A 21275-nucleotide genomic window follows, 5' to 3' on the forward strand; every position below is an offset into this window, starting at 1 on the left:
CATATGTATAGCATGTTAACTACATTATAGTGTAACCTTCTGTAGTAAAACTACTTGTCTTAAAGTAGTTTTTTTTTTTGCTTTTTTTAACTTGGTCATGTTAAATGGTTTTTTTTTTGCTTTTTTTTTTTTTTGAGACAGCATCTTGCCATATAGCGTAGCGTGGCCTCATAATCATAATCGTCCTGCCCCCAGCTTAGGTTTTGTTTGTTTGTGTTCTTTTTGAATGGCATATCTTTTTCTATTCATTTATTTTTAGCCTCTTGCTGTTTTTTTAATTTAAAGGGTATATCTTGTAAATAGCTTATTGTTGAGAATTATTTTTTTTAATCCAGTTTCACAATCTTAGCATTTGGAGCATTTATTTATTTACTTATTTCTTTTTTTTGGTGGTACTAGGGTTTGAACTTGGGAGTCTCATGCTTGCTAGGCAGGCGCTACCACTTGAGCCACTCCGCCAGCCTCTGGAGCATTTATTCCATTTATATTTAATGTATTTTTTGATAAGGCTGTATTCTGCCATTTTGTTATTTGTTTTCTATTTATTCCAAATATTTTTGTTTCTCTGTTTTTTTGTATGCTATGAAAATAATTTTAGTATGTAATTTTAATAACTTTTTTGACTTTTTAGTTACATTTCTTTGCATTGGGTTATTTTGAAGTTTACAACATACATCTTTTCCCCATTACAATCTACTTAAAGCTAAGTGGTATGAAGTAACATGAATAACTTCCGGTAAAACAGGATACCATCATTTATTTTCTCCCCTTCTATCTGCAACTCTTCCAAATGTTTTATATCTATAGTCATCCTTCCATATCCACAGAGGGTTGGTTCCAGGTCACCACACAAGGATACCAAAATCTGTGGATGCTCATGTCCCTTATATAAAATGGCATACTATTTGCATATAACATATATACATCCTCCTGTATACTTTAAATCATCTCTAGATTAATAATAATAACATAATGTAAAGGCTATGTAAATAATTGTTATACTATATTGTTTAGTTTGAAATGACAAGGAAAAATGTCTGTATATGTTTAGAACAGACACAACTTGAGTTTGTCTTGAGTTTTTTTCAACTTGCAGTTGAATACACAGATATGGAATACATGGATACGTAGGTTTTACTATATAGACATTATAAACTAGCAGTGTTGTGATTTTTGCTTCAGACAGTTCTATGCCATTTAAAAATGTATAGGAACAAAAGAAAAATAGCACACTTTGTCTTTTATATTTACCCATATGTTCTACCATTTTTTCTGTACATCTGACTTACCATCTGATATAATTTTTCTTTCATTCTGTAGGGCTTCCTTCATTATTTTCTTTACGGAAGGTCTGCTAGCAGTGAATTGTCTTATATGTATTTATCTGAAAAACGTTTATTTCACTTTTGTTTTAGAAAAGTTTTTCTTGATATGGAACTTTTAGTTTTAGTTTTAGTTTTAGTTTATGTTTCTCTCAGCATTTGAAATGTGTTATTCCAGTGTCTTCTGGCATCCATCGTTTCTCATGAGAAGTCAGCTGTCAGTCATGTCACTGTACCTTGTATGTATAATGTGTCTGTTTTATCTTGCTGCTTTTAAGATTTTCTTTTTCTCATTATCACAAAAAAATTGGGCTGGTGGAGTGGCTCAAGGTGAAGGGCCTGAGTTCAAGCCCCAGTACTGCAAAAACAAAAACCAAAAGTTCTAAGAAAAAGAAAATGAAAGCCAGATGTAGTGGTACATGCCTGTAATTCCAGTTACTTGGGAGGAGAAGGCAGGAGCATCCTGGGTTCTAGGACAGCCTGAGCACTGGGCAAAGTTAGAAAGACCCTATCTCAAAATAAAAATTACAAAAACAAAAGGGCTAGAAGCATGGCCCAAATGATAGAACACCTGCCTAGTCAAGCATGAGGTCCTGGGTTCAATTGCCCATTACCCTCCCCCCCACACACAACTCTGACCCACTTAGAAGAGAAGAACTCAGTAGAACTGAGTTACTTGAGAGGCAGAGATTGGGAGGACTGTGGTTAAGAGGCCAGCCCAGGTGGAAATTATAGGGTCTCTCAAACTATTTGCTCAGGCTGGATTCGAACTGCGATCCTCCTGATCTCTGCCTCCTGAGTAGCTAGGATTACAGTTGTAAGCCACCAGTGCCCGGCAGAACTTTTGGTTTAAAACTAGATATTGAAGGTTTTTCTTATGCAACTCTGAAATCTGTTTTGTTCCTCTGAGGGTTATTGGTTTTAGGTCTAAGAAGCAGTTAACTTGGAGATTCACACTGCAGCTTGGGTCCCCCATAGCGTGCAGTGGACAATGTCACTGCACAGGTGTGTTGGCTGCTGACTTCTGCTGTTTTAGCCCATCCTAGGAGTTACCCATCCTATGCAGTTTAGGGATCAACAAAAAATCTGGACTAATTCAGATATTGGGACTCACTTGGTCAGTGGTTCAGATATTGGGGCTCACTTGGTCAGTGATTGCTTTGCTTTATAGGCTCCTCCTAGATTTTTAGTTGTTTTTCCAGACCCAAGTCTGTCCTCTGACACTTCAAGCCAGTTAGGCTTCTGCTGTCTGAAGCTTGAAGACTGTCCAGTTTGGGCAAAGAATTCAGTTAAAAGTACAATAAACTCTATATCTTACTAGAGCAGTTCTGTTTTGCAAAAAGGCAACCCACCATAGTTCCTTCCTGCCTTTTATTTTAGCTGGGCTTCCTAGGGTCTCTTGTACTTACGCATGGTTAACATTCAGCTAAGAATTTGGACAGTTTATACTCATATTTTAGACTTCAGGGCTTGTGTGATTTTCTTGCTTCCAAAATTTCTTCCTTTGTGTATTTGCAGCTTCTCTCTTACTTTGAACTCTATCACCTTCTCCCTGGAACTCATTAGCTATAACATTCCTCCCCAGGCTGGAGTGCACCTTGATGCAAGAACACTACAAACTCACAGTTCTTATTTCCTGCAGTTCTCAAGTGTAAATGCTCAACTTTCTGCCTGTCTGATTATTTACTAGTACCTGCATATGGTTTTTAATAATATTTTTGTTCTGTTTTTATAACTTATTTGGAAGCCCCTTCACATTGTCATTGCCTGGTGTCCTGTCTTATCATATGTTTAGCAACTTTATAACACTTGACAATTTCCCAGTGTAAGAGGCATATGTTAGGGAATCAGGGTATGCCAGCAGACAAATAAGTCTATCTAGATTAATTTGGTTTTTTTTTTCATGTGGTATCTTGAACGTTATCATCTATGTGGCATGTTTTACACTTTTTCCACTTACAATATTGACAAAGTTTCCCTTTTAAGTGATAGAGCAAAACTTGTAGATGTGTTATATAAATTTTTTTTGTTTGGGAAACAGTTATCCAGTATATTATTCTTACCCTCATACATTGTTTTTAGAGTAATGCTTCTTTCACATCCTTTTTTCTCCCCCTTTCTTTTTCCACTTACATGTCAGCCAGAATAGATTCAAAATGCTTTAAGCCAGGTGCTCACTGTTCATGCCTATAATCCTAGCTACTCAGGAGGCAAAGATCAGAAGGATCTCAGTTCAAAGCCAGCCCCAGGCAAATAGTTTGCAAGACCCTATCTCAAAAATAACACACACACACACACACACACAAAGGGCTGGCAGAGTGGCTCAAGTGGTAGAGTGCCTGCCTATAGTATTAATCCCTGAGTTCAAACCTCAGAACCACCAAAAAAAAAAAGCCTTAGTCCAGGGCTGGGATATACCTCAGTGATATAGAGTGTTTGCCTAGCATGTGCAAGGCCCTGAGTTCAGCCCCCCAGTATCAAAAATGGGAGAAAAAAAAACAATGCCTTAGTCCAGAATATAATTTGATCCAACCCTGCTTCTTCTCAGGATAATTTTTGTCCTACTTCCTCCCCGAGAAAAATTCACTTCAAAAATTTTGCATGTGTTTTTCTCAAAATTGTGTTCTCAAATTATGGTGATAGTAATTTTTTTAATGAAAAAATTTGGAATTAGACAAATTAGATGCAGAGAAATAAACAGTTTTTCCCAACATTTTTATATATTTCATTTAATTTAGACTTTAAATTCATTGCCCTCACTGTTTTCCCAATGAGTTTCACCAAATATGGAAAAGAAATGTAATTAAAATGAACCCCTGTAGAACAATTTCTATTTGACTTCTCCAGATATTTTTTTCAAGAGGTAATTTGTTACTTTAAAAAAAAAATATTGTTGGTTTAAATTTTTTGTTGTGTGTGTGTGTGTGTGTGTGTGTGCGTTTGTGTGTTTGAGACAGGGTTTCACTATGTAGCTCAGACTGGCCTTGAACTCATAATCCTCCTGGCTCATAAGTGCTTGGATTGCAGGCATGCACAACATGCCCAGCTATCTTAAAATATTTTTCTTGTTTACAAGTAGTAAATACGTTGAAGAGGTATGGGACTATAACATTGTCCTTCCATTATCAGGGAAAAAGGAGAAACCAAAGAAGTTCACTAAACAGCCAAAAAAGCAGATGAATTCACCCTGTGCTCAAAAGAAAGAAAAGGGATTAGAAAAGGTAACTCTAAATTATCCATCATTATTCTACAGTACATTTGAACAAATAAGCAAGTACAGCCAGGAAAAATTCAAAATAAAAGAGTGATGAATATCACTTTTATTCACCAGTCTTTTATTGGAATGCTTGCAATATAAAAATGAAGACCTTTATCAACTGAGATTAAAGATTTCTAACATACTGACAATTGAAAAACAGAAAGTCCAGAATAATATATATAGTAGCATAAGATACTACCATTTGTGTAAAATAGATGGGGAAATATGTAAGAATTTCCCTGTATATGCATAAAATATCTCTGGTGTGTTACATAAGAAATTCTAATATTGGTTACCCCTAAGGAGGGAAACTGCTTTTTTAAATTACATTATATTTTATGACCTTTAAAAATAGCTTGTATTTCCCTGTGCCATTGAAGGAAGGGATAAAAATGCAGATAGGACTAAGAGAATGATAATAGCCTCAGTTGGCTGAAAAAGAAACCAGGAGTTCCAAAAATGTCTGGAGCTGAGACAAGTTCCACCTAGTTACATCGGACAGGTTGTGCACTCATCTTTATATTAAGTACCACAGGCACATGAATGGGTTAATCCTAAAAAGTTGCATAAGCTAAGGGCTCCAAGGTCAGCAAATAGAGCTGGGTTCAAATTCTAGGTCCTTATTTCTTTAGAGAAGTTTCTTCTATAAACTTATTTAATTATGGAGATCATAATGGTGCCTGTCTCACATTGCTTCAAGGCTTAAATGAAATAACATTTTTAAATGCTCTTGGTACAGTGTCTTACACTCAGTAAATGTAAACTCTTTTTATAATTAACTATAACACTACTAAGTAAATGCATTCTAATCAGGCCTTATTTTTGTCTGCTTTTTCTATAGTCAACTTCTAGAGATGTGTCTCCTTTTGTGTGAGTATTGTTCCTTCATCCAATTGAATGTTCACTTTCAAAGCAGTATCAATGCTGATTTTTGTTCAATTTTTTTCAATAGTGTGAGCGTGCAGAAGAATAAGTGGGATACCACAAGATCCTTGAGGTTCAACCAGGATGCACAAAGAGAAGATGGTAAATTTTATTATTTGGGTGATATACAAATTGGGTATAACAGTGCCTTTTATTTTATGAAGTATGCTGAATAGTTTTAAAGATTCTATACAGAATAAGGCCTAGGACTGGAAGTATGGCTCAGGTGGTAGAGTGCCTACTTTCTGAGTGCCTGCTTTGCAAGTGTGAAGCCCTGAATTCAAATCCCAATTCTACAAAAAAAAAAAAAAACAGACTAGAATGAGGTCCAAAATTGTCATGCTTTCTTAGGCACAGAATTGTGACTAAACATTCCAATGGTAATGTATTGTTTATATATCTGTGATTTTGAGATCTCTCAAACTGATTTAGACTTTGCCTTAGTGCATTTACTGTTGCTATACCAAAATACTGAAGGCTCAGTATTTTGTAGAGAAAAAGAGATGTATTTAACTCGTTTCTTGAGATTCTAAGAGCATGGTGCCAGCATCTCTTGGCTCTGATGAGAGCCTTTTAACTACATTACAACATAACAAATGGTATCATGGTAGGAGCATGTATAAGAGGGAGATATATGACAAGTGATTCAGAGGCCAGCCTTGTTCTTTTCACAATGACCTGCTCTTATGAAGACTACACAGTTCCCACAAGAACAACATTAATCTTTTCCAGAGGTGGTGCCCCCAGTGACCTAACCACCTTCTATCAGGCCCCACCTCTTAAAGGTTCCACATCACGCAACATTGCTACACTTGGAACCAAGCTTCCAGCGTATGAACCTCTAGGGGACAACCCCAAACCATATCCAAACCATAGGTTGGCCTACAGCAATCTTAAGAGGCAGCATAGTTATCATAGTTATCTGCTTGCTACCTATACAAGTGTACACCTGAAAAATAATAGCAAAAGATGTTTTCATAGATCCTTGTATTTATAGTAAATAAAAGTTATGACTCATTCTCATGGAAAGTAATGTTTTCTATTTTGACCTTCAGATCAACGGCGAATGTCTGAAATTACAGGGCACCTAATAAAAATGAGACTGGGTGATCTGGACCGAGTCAAGTCAAAGGAAGCAAAAGAAGTAAGAGTTGTTTATGAGTATACTGTACTCATGTAGGGTGTTCCTTCCCACTTTTATTTTCAGCATGAAGAGTAAAAAGATATTTTAAGTAGAATTTTAAAAGAGCAGCTTACATAATTTTGTGTTCTGTGCGAGCTAGCCAGAGTTCACATAAAAGTCTTCTACCATCTCTTTATTATTCATGGTTCATAGGTCCTCTGTATCATATATAATAAAGTGTATTATCACTAAACTGTGATGTCACACCACAAGTATGTTAACTGTATCATTGACCAAATGTTGACTGTCCAGAGGGTAACTCTGTGAAAGCGCTGATTTTGGTCAAGTCTGCATGTACTGCTTAATAGATGTTATCTCTAAGATAAGATGTTATCTTGCTAAAATGATGACTAGAAATACCTTTATTATTCTAGAATTACTACTAGTCATAACATTATGTATTATCATTAGTATTTTTATTATGTACTTGCCGTAACTCTTGCCTTAATCCTGTTATTTAAAAATTTTAAACAACAGGATGTAGCTAGGGATGTAGCTCAGTGGTAGAACACACACTCAGCATGTACAAGGCTTGGGCTCAGTCTGCAGCACCAAAAATAGAATGAAGTAAGCAGAATAAAAAATTACTTCCCTATAAAACTTCTAAAAGAAAACAAAGAAAGTCTTTATCACTATCAGGCAAAAATTTCATGACTACAGCACTTATCTATAAGCATGATCCATAAAAAAGTAGACAAATGAGACTTCATAAGAATTTGAAAGTTCTTTGAAAAACACCATTGAGAGAATGGAAAGATAAGCCATAAACTGTGAGAAAATATATGTAAAAATTTTATCTGGAAAATAGTTTGGCAGTTTCTTATGAACACTTATCATGCAAATTACGCATTTATAGTGGCTTTATTCATAATTGCCAAGAACTAAAAACACCCCAAATGTTGTCCTTTACCTGGTAAATGTGTCAAGAGAAAAATTCTGAGATGTCCTAAATTAAAAAGGGATGGAAGATGGAGAGGAAGAAGAGATAGAGGAAGTTAACCAGTAAACATGTAGGAATGTATGTTGCAAGCTTGACTCAGACCCAGCTTTCTGAATATCAAGGGCCACTGCAATCAGTTTACCAAAGAATTTTCTCAACTGTTAACTTCATCCAATCCTGAAGCATCAAGTACTTCTGCAAAACATACTGCCCACCTCTCCCAAAGCTTCCCTTGCTTCATCATGTCCAGCTGGTGTTATCAATAACAATGAAAATTCTATATAAAAAACTGATGCCTTAATTCCCCAAATCTCATTATCAGAATAAGAATATTCCTAGTTCCCAGGGCTGGTGGTTATAGTCCCAACTGCTCTCTATCCTTGCTAGTAACAGAGCTTTATCCCAGGACCTGTTCATTTCTTTTCTCTGTGTCTGATTTCTGTAATAGCTCAATAAACCACCCCCCCAATTTTTTTTTCAGAGAACTCTCAGTCTCAAGTTTTTGGTTTAACAACATAGATAAATGTCCTATGCATAATGCTAAGTAAAAGAAGCCAGATTCAGCCGGGTGCTGGTGGCTCACGCCTGTAATCCTAGCTACTCAGGAGGCAGAGATCAGGAGGATCAAGGTTCAAAGCCAGCCTAGGCATAGAGTTGAAGAGACCTTATCTCGAAAACCCTTCACAAAAATAGGACTGCTAGAGAGGCTCAAGGTGAAGGCCCTGAGTTCGAGCCCTAGTACCACAAAAAAAAAAAAAAGCCAGACTCAAACCACTGTATATTGTATGATTCCATACATATATATTATATAATACACACACACATATATACGTGTATATATTTATGTAAAATGTTCTAGAAAAATGCAAAAGTACAAGGACAGAAAACAGATCAGTGGTTGTCAGGCATTGGTGGTGCTAGATAGGCTGGCTTAAAATGGGTACAAGGGATTTCCTTGGGAGCGATAAGCATTGGTTACTCAACTGTTACATATTTGTTAGAGCCCAGAACTGTGCACTAAAATGGTGAATCTATGTAAATTATACTTCAAAAAGTTCAAATTTTAAAGATCAAAATAAAATACTTTCTAAACTTAAACGTATGCCATGTTAATAAAGAACAGCTTCCATTAATTCATTGAAGATAACTTAATTTTGCTCCTTTATTTTGTAGTTTGCAGGAGGTATTTATTCCAGGCTCGAAGCACAAATCAAAGCCTCAGTGCCAGTCAGTACACGGCAAAGCAGCTCAGAGAAAAGCACGAGGTAAATCAGCAGAAAGTAATTCAGGATGCCACTGGCTTTGAAGGGTAAATCATATGAACACTAGAAGCACATAATAATTTAAGTTTGGTTTTGTTTCAAGGACTAGATCATCAAAGCAATAATTAGAATTGGATTTGAACTTAAAAATTAAGAACTTAAGAGATCATGAGCATAAAATTTCATAAAAAGCATAATGTTTGGGTTTTTTTTTTTTTTAAGTTTTCTGTTTATTGAGCATGCTTACATCTGATAAAAATGAAAGTTTCAGGGGCTGGGGCTGTAGCTCAGTGGTAAAGCACTTGCCTAGCTTACTTGAAACCCTGGGTTTGAGTCTCAATACCAAAAATAATAATACTAGTAATAATACTACTATATTATAAGTAATATATGGATATAATAAAAAATGAAGCTACAGTACAACTAAATAAGCAAATTTTTGTACTATTTGTAGATTATATATTGTGCTTTATATTATATATTAATATTTTTATATACAGTAGACCCTTGGTATCCACAGGTATATGGTTCCAAGGAGGCTGCCATTGAGGAAAAACTGCAAATTCTCAAGATATATAGAGTTCAGTACATGAAAATTACAAAAATGTACATACCCTAGATCAGAACATGAAACCACAGGGAACAGGGTACATTACTGTTAGAAAAATTCTGTTGTACACATGAACATTGTTCACAAGAAACCAGATCTTATTTCATGCTCTTTATCTCAAATACTGTGGATACTTAACTCATTTTTCCCATAATGTCTCCAACTTCTACTTAAAAACATGCCACTTTTCAACAAATCTAAAAGTTTAACTTTAAGGTAGCATACTACATGCCCTTTTTGGCTTGGGAGGTTTACCATAACTTTTATCTTGCATTTTTGGTACTATTTGCTTTTTGGGAGACAGGTTTTCACAAAATTAAGGGCAGGGAAACACTGAGCAAATCACATAATTTAAACACAACTAATGACGATATGAGACTGAGAGCTTCTCTACATCAACTAGCTGCGTAATGCGCATGTGCAAATTTAAATTTTTTAGTTTTGAAATTTCTTTTTTTTTTTATCACACTTGTTCAAAACCACGTGTAATAAATCCATGAATAAGGTGGGCTTACTGTAATATATATTTACACATGATATATAGATATGTATATATACTTATATGTGTATCAGTCACTGAAGTCTTTCCTATTGTTTGTTTTATTAGTTTCTCTTAACAAAATACAACTTTTATGTTTTGTGTCATTTTACATCACAAATTCTCTGTTAGATACTAACAGTTACTAAGATTTAAGCATTACTATTACATATCCTAATGCCTTATCTGTAATTCTGAAATATAGAAATCTCAGGAAGTCAAAAACTTTTTCCAAACATTTGTCGCAATTCAAACTTGAACTATGCTCCTGTGACAACATTGTAGTTTAATTTTTCTCACTTAATGTAAGGGTTCATTTGTCTCACTGAAGAAACGTTAATGTACTTGATTATGGGGCAGTGGTCCAGATCCATAATAAACAATATACATACCATATTAGCTCTCAAAAATTTAAAAATATCTGGATTCCAAAATACATCTCACTCTAAGGATTTTATAAAATGCATTATGGAGCTACATAAAGTTTGATTATACTTTATCAAGTGAACAATCTAAAGCGGCAGCAACTTTCCTGTTGTTTTAGAAGTAAGTTTGATCTTCTTTTTTGTTTAAAAAATCTAGGTCTAAAAGTCGTTTTGGTCAAGGGCGTCCTGCATAAAACACCTTAAAATATAAAAAGACAGAAGGCATACTCCTGGACACCTGAAACTGCTGGTTTCTTGAAGATCTTCAGAATGATGACTTCTAGATGTTTTATTTATTAATTACTCTTGCAAGCCACAGAAATCTTAACACTTAGAGAAATATATAGTAGGTTTTATGAAAATCTAATTGTAAATATAATACATCTTGTATCTAATTTTCTTTTAGTATGATTCAAGGTTAGGTGGGAAACAATTATTTGCATATTTTACATAGTTAAGATTCCTAATAGTTAAGATTTCTAATATTTGTTATCCTTGATTTATTTGAAAGAGTAGAGGCCTAAGTTGTCAAGTGACTGCATTCTTTTAAGATCTTAAAAAATTAGAGGAAGACTGCTGGTAGTATTACTGTGCATGTGCACTGATCATAGTATGCATCTTGGGTTGTAAATCTTAGACGTAGCATTGAGAACTGCAATTTGTATGATAAATTTTCCAGCGATACTGGTTTTAAGTTTGCATGAATATTAAGGAGTAACAGGTCTCAAGACTGCATTAAGTAATGTTTCAAGGTGAGGTTTTTTGATACTGTGTTGAGCAGAAGGGTTAATTTTTTTTCAGCATTATCCCATGAAAAGTACAATGCTAATTCAACTCTATTTCTTTCACTTTTTGATGTTCACCTATTGTTCATCTGAGCTGGAATTACTGATGATTACCTCTTTGTTCTGTGATGCTAGTGCCATTCTGAATTTGTTAAAATAATTGCTGATAGTTTTAGGATAGTCAATCATTTCTGTTGTGTGAGACACTCAACATACAGTTCTCAGGGTTCTAAAACCCATCCATATTTCTGTAACCATTCAGATAGCCCCTTCAAACAGCTACAGTTTCTAGTTACCTTAGAGATGTCTAAAAAATTCCCAAATACATTTGATGGGTGAAAAGTTGCATATATTAAAGAAAAATCAAAATAGATCATGTTTTAGTTTTTCTAACCAGGCAGAAAGTGCTCAGGGAAAATTAGCTCAGAACCATTGCATATAATAAATTATGTGCTTGGAAATGACTTATACGTAGGTCTCTGAAAAACTGTAAGATGCACTATTGCTATTATTAGTCTTCATTTGTCTTGTAGTTGAAATGTCTTCATATTATTCAGAAGACTTTAATAATGTGTAACAGAACAGCAATTTCTTTTGAAATGTTCAAGTGTTACATTCAGTTTACACATACAGAAATTACTTGTTTTCATTGGTATATGAAGCTAAATGTTACTTGATTTTATGTTTTTGAACTTCTGTTTGGAAATTTTGTTCATATAGTATATATTTGTTTCAATTGTTTGATACTTTGGAAATACCATATTTATTTTAAAAGAAAATAAATAGTACTACATTATATGTAAACCCTGTTAAATACCAGAGTCTCATTGTTTGCTGTATTCTCTGATAAAAGTATTGAGTTTATACATGTGAACAGTGATGTGATGGTCAAAATTAGAGAAGGAAAATTGTATTTTTGATTTTTAACCGATGCTTCTCCCCTGGGGGGATTGTACCACTGAATTAACTTTTACAAACCAGAATTTTATCAGGATTTGATGCTCTTCAACATGTGCTTTTTATTTTGTTAACATCTATCTGTAATACACAGCACAGGTACCTCCAAAATTTTACTCAAACTCTTAATAGCATTTGCTTTGCCAAATACTTTGAAGTTTTACTTTACATTAATTCTGAATTCACATTTCATTAATTGAAATAAATGTTTATGACAAAAGTTGTTGAGAAAATTCCTTGGTTTGAATAATTCCATCTTGAAAAAGTCTGGATTGCTCTAGTTTCCACTTTTACCCATTTTTTCAGAGAGGCATTTTCATGGAAAAATAACTCTGTAACAAGGTAAAATTTGTAAGATTTAAGATTATTTTAGGGCTGAGGTGTGGCACAAGAGCACCACTGAATTCAAACCCCAGTATTGACAAAATTATTTTAGGGGCTTGGTGGTACACATCTATAATCCCAGCACTAGGGAAGGGGAGGTTGAAGTGGGAGCTTTACAAATTTAAGGCCTACCTGGGCTACATAGCAAGACCCTGTCTCAAAAAGAATTATTTTAAGTGAAGTTATCCTGGTAAAGATTCAGCAAAACATTTAAAGGATAAAATGGGGGCTATAGTTCAGTGGCAAAACATGTGCCAAGCACTGACAGGACTCTAGGTTCAGTCCTAAGGAACACACACAAACAGTAGAAATATTACAGAAAAGATGACCTGGTAACAGTGCTGATTGCACCCAATGCCATTATTTTGTTATTTTCCTTCAGAATGCTCAGCCAGAAATTGTTAAGATGTGCTTTGGAAGCTGAATCTGAAACTCCATCACACTGGACTACTAATGGTAATTTTTAATATATACCTAAAAAGCCTATTGTCTGCAGTACCTGAGAATTCTTAGCCAACCTCTAGATATCATTGAGGAACTATTACACACGTCCCAGGAAAAAGGCACTTCTCAATAACCAGCCTGTCCAATTCTAATAGGCTAATTCTTCCACTTCCTTGAAAGCTGATCTACTGGGGAAAATGATTCAGAAATATTATTCCCCCCCTTTTAGGATTGTTAGGTGATCGAGTGAGTTAATAGATTTAAATAATTAGCACAGTTCTTTCTGGCTTATGGTAAATCCTCCAAAAATGTTATCTATTACTGTTGCATTGCTTTGTTAGTATATGCTAGTAACCCTAAATTCTTTAGGCTGAACATGATATTTCCTTTTCTATAGCTAAGTTAAGACTGGGGTAAGTGTGTGTGTACACACAAAGATTCTTCACTTGGCCATTCTGTAATCAAAACCTAAGTCCATCTATATTTCTTTGTAAAGTCTTGTTTTAACTAAGAACCCTGCAAAGTCAGCTTGGCAAGAACCTTCCTCAATCCCCAATATCAGATTATCCTCCATGTCTGATCAGGTTCCTCAACCTCCAAGTGATATCTGGTCACCTATTCTGTCCACAGCAAGAATCTTGTTAGGTCAGTTTAACCCAAACCTTCCTTCTCCCTGATGTTTCCTCTTAGTAAGTTTTCCACTCACTGACCTCCACACTGCCCTTTGTCTCCCACTTTCCCCTGCTGTATTGGAAGTTGAGCCCCATCTCTCTCTTCCACTTCAACAGCCCATTGCTTTGCTATCATGATGATCCTGAGTAACTTCAGCAAGTATCATTGAATAATTTTTTCTTTTAGGTCCAGAAAGGAGCTGGGCATGGTGAATCATGCCTATAATCCCAGGCCAAGGCAAAGGAGGATAATGAGTTCAAGGTCAACCTGGGCTACATAGTGAGACTGTGTCTCAAGAGACAGGGAGAAGTTTCACCAATACTTCAGTGGCTGTTATGGCTAACTTTTCTTTTTAATCCCATTAAATGTCTTGCCTTAATCAGAATAAATAGCATTTGTAGAAAGTTAGAGAATATCATTTCTATACATTTTCCAAAAGGCTTACTGAAGGAAAGTAAATGGAGGCTATATCCTAGTCCTACAGCTCTTCTAAGATGTATCTTTTCTTGAGAAAATACAGCAAGTTTGACTTACTTATATAAGACAAATGGCTGATAGAGCCAGTTCTTCTCAAACCAGTGTGATGGTCTTAGCAGTTGTCATTATTTTGTATATGCTGAGAATGGTACAGTTTCTTTGTATGCCTTATCTCCTTTAGCCTCACATCAAACCCTTCGTATCAAGTGTTACCCCATTTTCCAGGTGGAGAAGAAAATCCAGACAGGTGATGTAAACGACACTCTGGGGTTGGAATCTGGGCCTATCAGCACCTTCCAGCACCTTCTTAAAACAACTCTCCTTTAGATTGCCTGAAGCGTTCCTTCTCAGAGTGCCTTTCTGCTCAATAGCATCTACTTCAGCTGAAAGCAAGTGACCCCCAGCCCACTTCTACTAGTTCCAGACTTCCTTATCCAAGTGGCTACTTAACATTTGTACTTGGAATACCAGTAGGCATCTCCAACCAAAACATAATTTGTGATGTATCTACCCACCCACCTCCACCCCGTTTATTCAAGCCCAGGTCAGTAAATGGCACTATAGTTCACCCAAGCACAAGTATCAAGAAACTATACCTTGTAATCCAATCCCAGCACCCAAGGCTGAGGCTGGATTATGAGTTCAAAGCCAGCCTGAGCTACATAGTGAGACCTTGACTCAAAACAACTCTTTTTCCTCCCTTCTCCTCCCATATCCAATTCATTAGAAAGTCCTATACATATCCCACAACTTCACTTCTCTACATCTTCACTATCATCACCCCCCAGTCACATCATCTTTTACATGAAGTGCTACAACAGCCTCCTGAAGGAGACTCAAGTAGGTAGAGCACCTCCCTAGCAATCACGAGGCATTCAGTTCACATGCCTGAGATCAGAAGGATCACAGCCTGGGCTAAAAAGTTTGTGAGACCCTATCTCAAAAAAAAGCTGGGCGTGGTGGCACTTGCCTGTCATCCCAGCAGATAGGAAGCATAACATAGGAGGATTAAAGTCCCAGCCAGCCTATGAAAAAAGCAAGACTATCTCCAAAATAATCAGAGCACAAAGGGTTGGGGTTTGGCTCAAGTGGCAGAGTGCCTTCTTATAATTCAGATTTTAGTTTAGATGTCACTTCCTCATGGGAGGCTTTCTTGTGTGGCCAATATAAAATACACTGTCTTCTCATACCATCATAGTTTATTTCCATGTATTTCCGATGTTAATGCTCTGATATATTCCTTTTTTATTTGTTGGTTTGCAGTTTGTCTCCCATGCTAGAATGTGAGCTCCACAAGAAAAGGCCTAGTCTTCTTGACAGTCCCTATGTCCCCAGAGCCTACAACAGTGATTAGAGGACCTGGTACCAAGAATTCACCCTTAAGGGTGATTATCTCCAAGGTCTGGACTGCCTTAGCCTGGCATCACTTTATTCTGTGCCTGCTAGAGCCTCAACAGTTGGAGGCTTCAGGATAAGCACCTCATCATTGGTTCTCAAGACAAGCCTGTCTGTCATCCATAGACAGACACACCAGTTTAATTTGATGAACCCAGGTGAGTTCTGCTGGAATGTAGGCAGTTTCAAGTTGTGAGTAGAATGGATTTAAGTCAGCTGGCCTCACAGCCTCATGTTTCTCTCAATAGGATCTTAAACATGAACTCTTGAATAATGATCTGTATTTTACAGGGAAGATACCTAATGCTCATCAAAGTGATGGATTCGTCATGTAATTATCTCCCATCCTTATATTTGTTCCTCCTTTTTTTCTCCTCTCTTTTTATTTGTATAACAATATTACAGAGAAAAAGAGTAAAGAAAAATGAGCCTCAGAGAAATACAGGGTCCCATTAAATTCATTAACATATATATAATGAAAGTAAAAAGGGAGAGGGAAGTAGGAAGGGAAAAGGTTGAAAAAGCTGGAGATGTGGCTCAAGTGGTAGAGCACTTACCTAGCAAGCTTAAGGCCCTGAGTTCAAACTCCAGGCCCTCTTAAAAAAAGTGGCTGAAAACTTACCAAATGAAATGCAAAATTTATATTTCCAAGAAACTCAAAAAGGGCTAGAAATGTAACTCAGGTGATAAGAGTGCCTGCCTAAGACGAAGCCCTGAATTCAAACCCCAGTACTGCCTTCCCCCACAAAAAAAAGCATAAAAGAAACTCAACAAACACCAAGAGAATAAATACATCCAAAAATAACACACATTATAGTAAAAATGCAGAAAGCCAAGAACAAGGAGAAAGTCCTGAAGCAAGAGAAAATCCATCATTTACAAGAGAACCTCAGTAAGATCTCAGCTGACTTCTCATTGGAAGCAGTGGAGAACAGAAGATAGTGGGATAACATACTCAGTGTGCTCAGAGAAAAACTTGTAAGCCATAAATCTTATATTTGGCAAAATTGTCTTTCAAAATGAAGGCAAAATGAGGATGGATACATGCACATGTTTGAATGTGTACATTATGCACAGGATGGTATTACCTGCTGTTTTACAGATGAGGAAACAGAGCCAGAGATGGCAACTTGCCTTAGGGCAGTAACATAAAAGAAATATTTAATCATGTACTCTTGATAACAGTATTGGTATAGTAACACATAAAGCAGTCGAAATACTGACTGACACATAAGTACTCAAAAAACAACCATCATTTTTAGACTACATGAAAAACTTGGTCTTGAGTCATGTTATTCTCCCACCTAGATTGCTATACTTTTGTTTTGCTGACTATTGAATTTTTCTCCTTGTTCATGTCTCTGCTTAAATCTTACCTCCTTCATAAATCTGCTGATTTCTCTCTTCTCTGAATTGGGCTGTACTCATGACATTGCCATTGTTCAACAGTCTCATGCTTCCAGTGCATTGTTTTGTTGGTCTGGATTCCTGACCAGCCCCTAAGCTTTATTAGAAATACTTTGTTTCCAGCCAAGATGCCCCGCCACTGACGAATGGATTAAGAAAATGTGGTATCTATACACAATGGAATTTTGTGCAGCCATGAAGAAGAACGAAATGTTATCATTCGCTGGTAAATGGATGGAACTGGAGAACATCATTCTGAGTGAGGTTAGCCTGGCCCAAAAGACCAAAAATCGTATGTTCTCCCTCATATGTGGACATTAGATCAAGGGCAAACACAACAGGGGATTGGACTATGAACACATGATAAAAGCGAGAGCACACAAGGGAGGGGTGAGGATAGGTAAGACACCTAAAAAACTAGCTAGCATTTGTTGCCCTTAACACAGAGAAACTAAAGCAGATACCTTAAAGCAACTGAGGCCAATAGGAAAAGGGGACCAGGAACTAGAGAAAAGGTGAGATCAAAAAGAATTAACCTAGAAGGTAACACCCACGCACAGGAAATCAATGTGAGTCAATGCCCTGTATAGCTATCCTTATCTCAACCAGCAAAAACCCTTGTTCCTTCCTATTATTGCTTATACTCTCTCTACAACAAAATTAGAGATAAGGGCAAAATAGTTTCTGCTGGGTATTGAGGGGGTAGGGGGGAGAGGGAGGGGGTGGAGTGGGTGGTAAGGGAAGGGGTGGGGGCAGGGGGGAGAAATGACCCAAGCCTTGTATGCACATACGAATAATAAAAGAAAAAAAAAAGAAATACTTTGTTTCTAGGCTCGGGGTGTGGCTGGAGTAGTAGAGCACCTGCCTACCAAGCATAAGGTCCTGAGTTCAAATATATATATGTATATATTTGTTCCATATATACATATGTTTGTGTGTGTGTGTGTGTGTGTGTGTGTATATATATGAAGCCAATAGTTTTTGAATGGTAGGTGCAACTTTTGATTTGATGCTCTACAGTTTTCTGTGATTAATATATTTTCTGAAGTTTAAGAGAAAATGAAGCTTCAGTAAGAAATGTAGGCAACTGTCAAAATTATATCAGGAACAAATACTTAAAGGGATCTTTAGTGTGTGAAATTTTAGCCATAAATAAGTCATTGATAGCATGAGTGTATGAGCCATCTACTAGGGGTAGGAAAGCTCTTTCTCCAGTGAGTAATAGTGTGGAATGTTTTTTAAGTGACATCTAACTTTGCTCAAAAAATCAGTGTTAATGCTTCTCTGATAGTGGCTCAGGACTGGGTCTCCTTTCAGTACATTTTAAAGTTCACCAGTTAACTGTGCTGTGCAGACAGGTTGAAAACCACACTGCTATGTGATATGATCATCTTGAAATGACCTCAGCTAGAAATGTGTTCAGGAGCATAAAAATCAGGGAAGCACAGATTCTGACAGCAGAGCACTACCATAAGGTGGCACTGAAAGTGCAACAAAATCCTGGGTAGGATTAAGTTACTCACTAGTCTTCCTATGTGCATACGCATGTTGTTTGTAGAGGAAACAGAATAAATGCATAGGCAATCCTTAAAAGTAAGGAAGAGAGAGGAAGGAAAAGAAAAGAAAAAGAAGAAGACCAGTTACAAGATGACATTTAAATTTGATGCTCTTCAAACACCAGGACTGCCCGTTTTGAGATCCATGACTGTGTATTTATTCCACAGGTTCTCCAAGCATTTAGAATCTCTAATAATTCAGAAAAGTTAAGGGGGGAAGTGTTTAAATGGTCTGAACAAATCAAAAGTAATGGCAAGCAAATGAATGCAAACTCTTAAAGAATAACAAAGGGGGATAAGGGAGGGCGATGAGATGAACACAATCAAAGTACATTTTATGTATGTGTGGAAATGTCATGATGTGCATCTTGTCCAATAAATCTTTTTAAAGAATAATGAAGAGTTTCTCCTCATGGCAAATACTTTAACTGCAAAACTACAGCCTATAATGTATAAAATTAAGGCCCAGATTACCAAGCCTGCCAAACTCTGCACACTGTCCTCACTGCAATAATCTGATGACCTGCCACCCATGATCTTCTATCCAGGTGAACTGAGACACAAAGACATGGAAAAATAGTGGACAGATTTACAGCAATATGCTAAGTAGAGGTTATTTCAGAGATGGATTATAAATGACTTTGTTTTTGCTTGTGTATATTTTGGGGTGCTTCAATGGGGGCTGGGACTTGAACTCAGGGCTTCAGGCTTGCAAAGCAAGCACTCTACTTCTTGAATCATACATCTGGTCCATTTTTCTGTGGTTATTTTGGAGATGAGATCTTCAAAACTGTTTGTCCAGGCTGGCCTCAAACCATGATCCTGCAGATCTCAGCCTCCCAAAATATCTATGATTACAGGTGTGAGCCACTGGTCTCCAGCTCTTTTTCTTTATTATGAAATATTTCAAGTAGACAGAAAGGTATAGAGAATAATACAACAAACCTTCCAGCAATTCAACACAATAGTATTAAATTTGTTATAAGAAGTAAAACATTCTAAATAACCCCATCCTATCACAGACGATCCTGTACCCCCTTCTCCTTTCCCCTAAGTAAACATTTCACTGAATTTGATATTACACCTATGTAAGTTATATACTTTTGCTACCTATTTTATGTGTTCACCTCATAATGTTTATAAATTTCACAGAGCAGCCTCATACTGTACATATCCAAATGCAATTTTATTTAGATTCTAATTTTTGAGATTTATATATTTTGATTCAGGTAGCTCAGGGTTTGTTTGGTATTTTTTTCTTAACACTGCCATAAAAACTTCTGGTGCTTCTTGTTGTGCATATGTAGACTGAAGGGCCTGCACATTATTAACTTGAGTAAGCACTGCCAAACTTTTCTCTAGAGTTGTGCTAGAGTGGGATCCTACCAATAGTATATGAGAGTCCTCATTGTTCTGCTTCCTCAACCAACAGTTGGGGTTCTATCAGCCAGTGCAGCCTAATTATGCTGCCATAACAAACAATCCCATCTCAGTGGTTTCATTCAAAGGTTAATTTATTGCACAGGAAAGTCTGTTCATCACAGGTACTCAGGGACCTGGGCTTACGGAGGCTCCAATCTGACACTTGCTTTAATGGAGCAGGGAAAAGCAATTAAAAGGCTCAACTCTAGTTCTTCATATTTAATTGGACAAAACAAGCCATGTGACCACATCTGACTTCCAAAAGTTCCCATCCTACCTTTAGAATCTGAATGTTTGCAAATGATCATTATAGGTCCTGTCAGACTTTAATTTGTGAGTATGAAATAGTCTCATTATTTTTGTTTATATAACTTGATTTTTGTTTATATAACCTGATTTTTGTCTATATAACTTGATTTTTTCTGCGTGAAGACTCTTACAAAAGAATCTTAATCCATTTGTCAGGGAATAGCACTCAGGGCCTACTCACCTCTTAAAGCTTTCACCTCTTACTGCCATCACCCTAACAACTGAATTTTGGAGAGGATTAAGTTTCAACATGAATTTTGGAAGGGACAGAAGCCTTCAAACCATAGCACCTATTTTCCTATTGAGCTTTTTAAAAATTGATTTTGTAGGATTTCTTTATGCTCTGGATACTAATCCTTTATTGGTTATATGCATTATAAATATCTTCTTTCAGACTGTGGCATTTCTGTTTTGTTTTGGTTTTTTTTTTTTTTATTCATATGTGCATACAAGGCTTGGGTCATTTCTCCCCCCTGCCCCCACCCCTTCCCTTACCACCCACTCCACCCCCTCCTTCCCCCCACCCCCTCAATACCCAGCAGAAACTATTTTGTCCTTATCTCTAATTTTGTTGTAGAGAGAGTATAAGCAATAATAGGAAGGAACAAGGGTTTTTGCTGGTTGAGATAAGGATAGCTATACAGGGAGTTGACTCACATTAATTTCCTGTGCGTGTGTGTTACCTTCTAGGTTAATTCTTTTTGATCTAACCTTTTCTCTAGTTCCTGGTCCCCTTTTCCTATTGGCCTCAGTTGCTTTTAAGGTATCTGCTTTAGTTTCTCTGCGTTAAGGGCAACAAATGCTAGCTAATTTTTTAGGTGTCTTACCTATCCTCACCCCTCCCTTGTGTGCTCTCGCTTTTATCATGTGCTCAAAGTCCATTCCCCTTGTTGTGTTTGCCCTTGATCTAATGTCCACATATGAGGGAGAACATATGACTTTTGGTCTTTTGGGCCAGGCTAACCTCACTCAGAATGATGTTCTCCAATTCCATCCATTTACCA

At 36.6% G+C, this 21275-nt stretch overlaps 1 protein-coding gene across 12 annotated transcripts in view; it reads left to right on the top strand.

Moving 5' to 3' along the window:
- Sanbr (SANT and BTB domain regulator of CSR) overlaps window positions 1-12440 on the top strand; it is a 59324-nt gene extending 46884 nt beyond the window's left edge. For 9 of the 12 annotated variants that reach the window (XM_074049786.1, XM_074049788.1, XM_074049783.1 and 6 more), the window contains 6 exons: window positions 4452-4543; window positions 5423-5451; window positions 5534-5607; window positions 6561-6649; window positions 8802-8893; window positions 10621-12438. In XM_074049786.1, the coding sequence (XP_073905887.1) occupies window positions 4452-4543; window positions 5423-5451; window positions 5534-5607; window positions 6561-6649; window positions 8802-8893; window positions 10621-10657 (413 nt within the window). In that variant the 3' untranslated portion in view covers window positions 10658-12438. Of the gene's footprint in view, window positions 1-4451; window positions 4544-5422; window positions 5452-5533; window positions 5608-6560; window positions 6650-8801; window positions 8938-10620 lie in introns of all 12 variants that reach the window. The other 3 variants (XM_074049790.1, XM_074049793.1, XM_074049794.1) reach the window with 3 other exon arrangements.
- Window positions 12441-21275: the final 8835 nt, after the last annotated feature.

This window comes from Castor canadensis, chromosome 12, assembly GCF_047511655.1.
Source record: "Castor canadensis chromosome 12, mCasCan1.hap1v2, whole genome shotgun sequence".
NCBI lineage: Eukaryota > Metazoa > Chordata > Mammalia > Rodentia > Castoridae > Castor > Castor canadensis.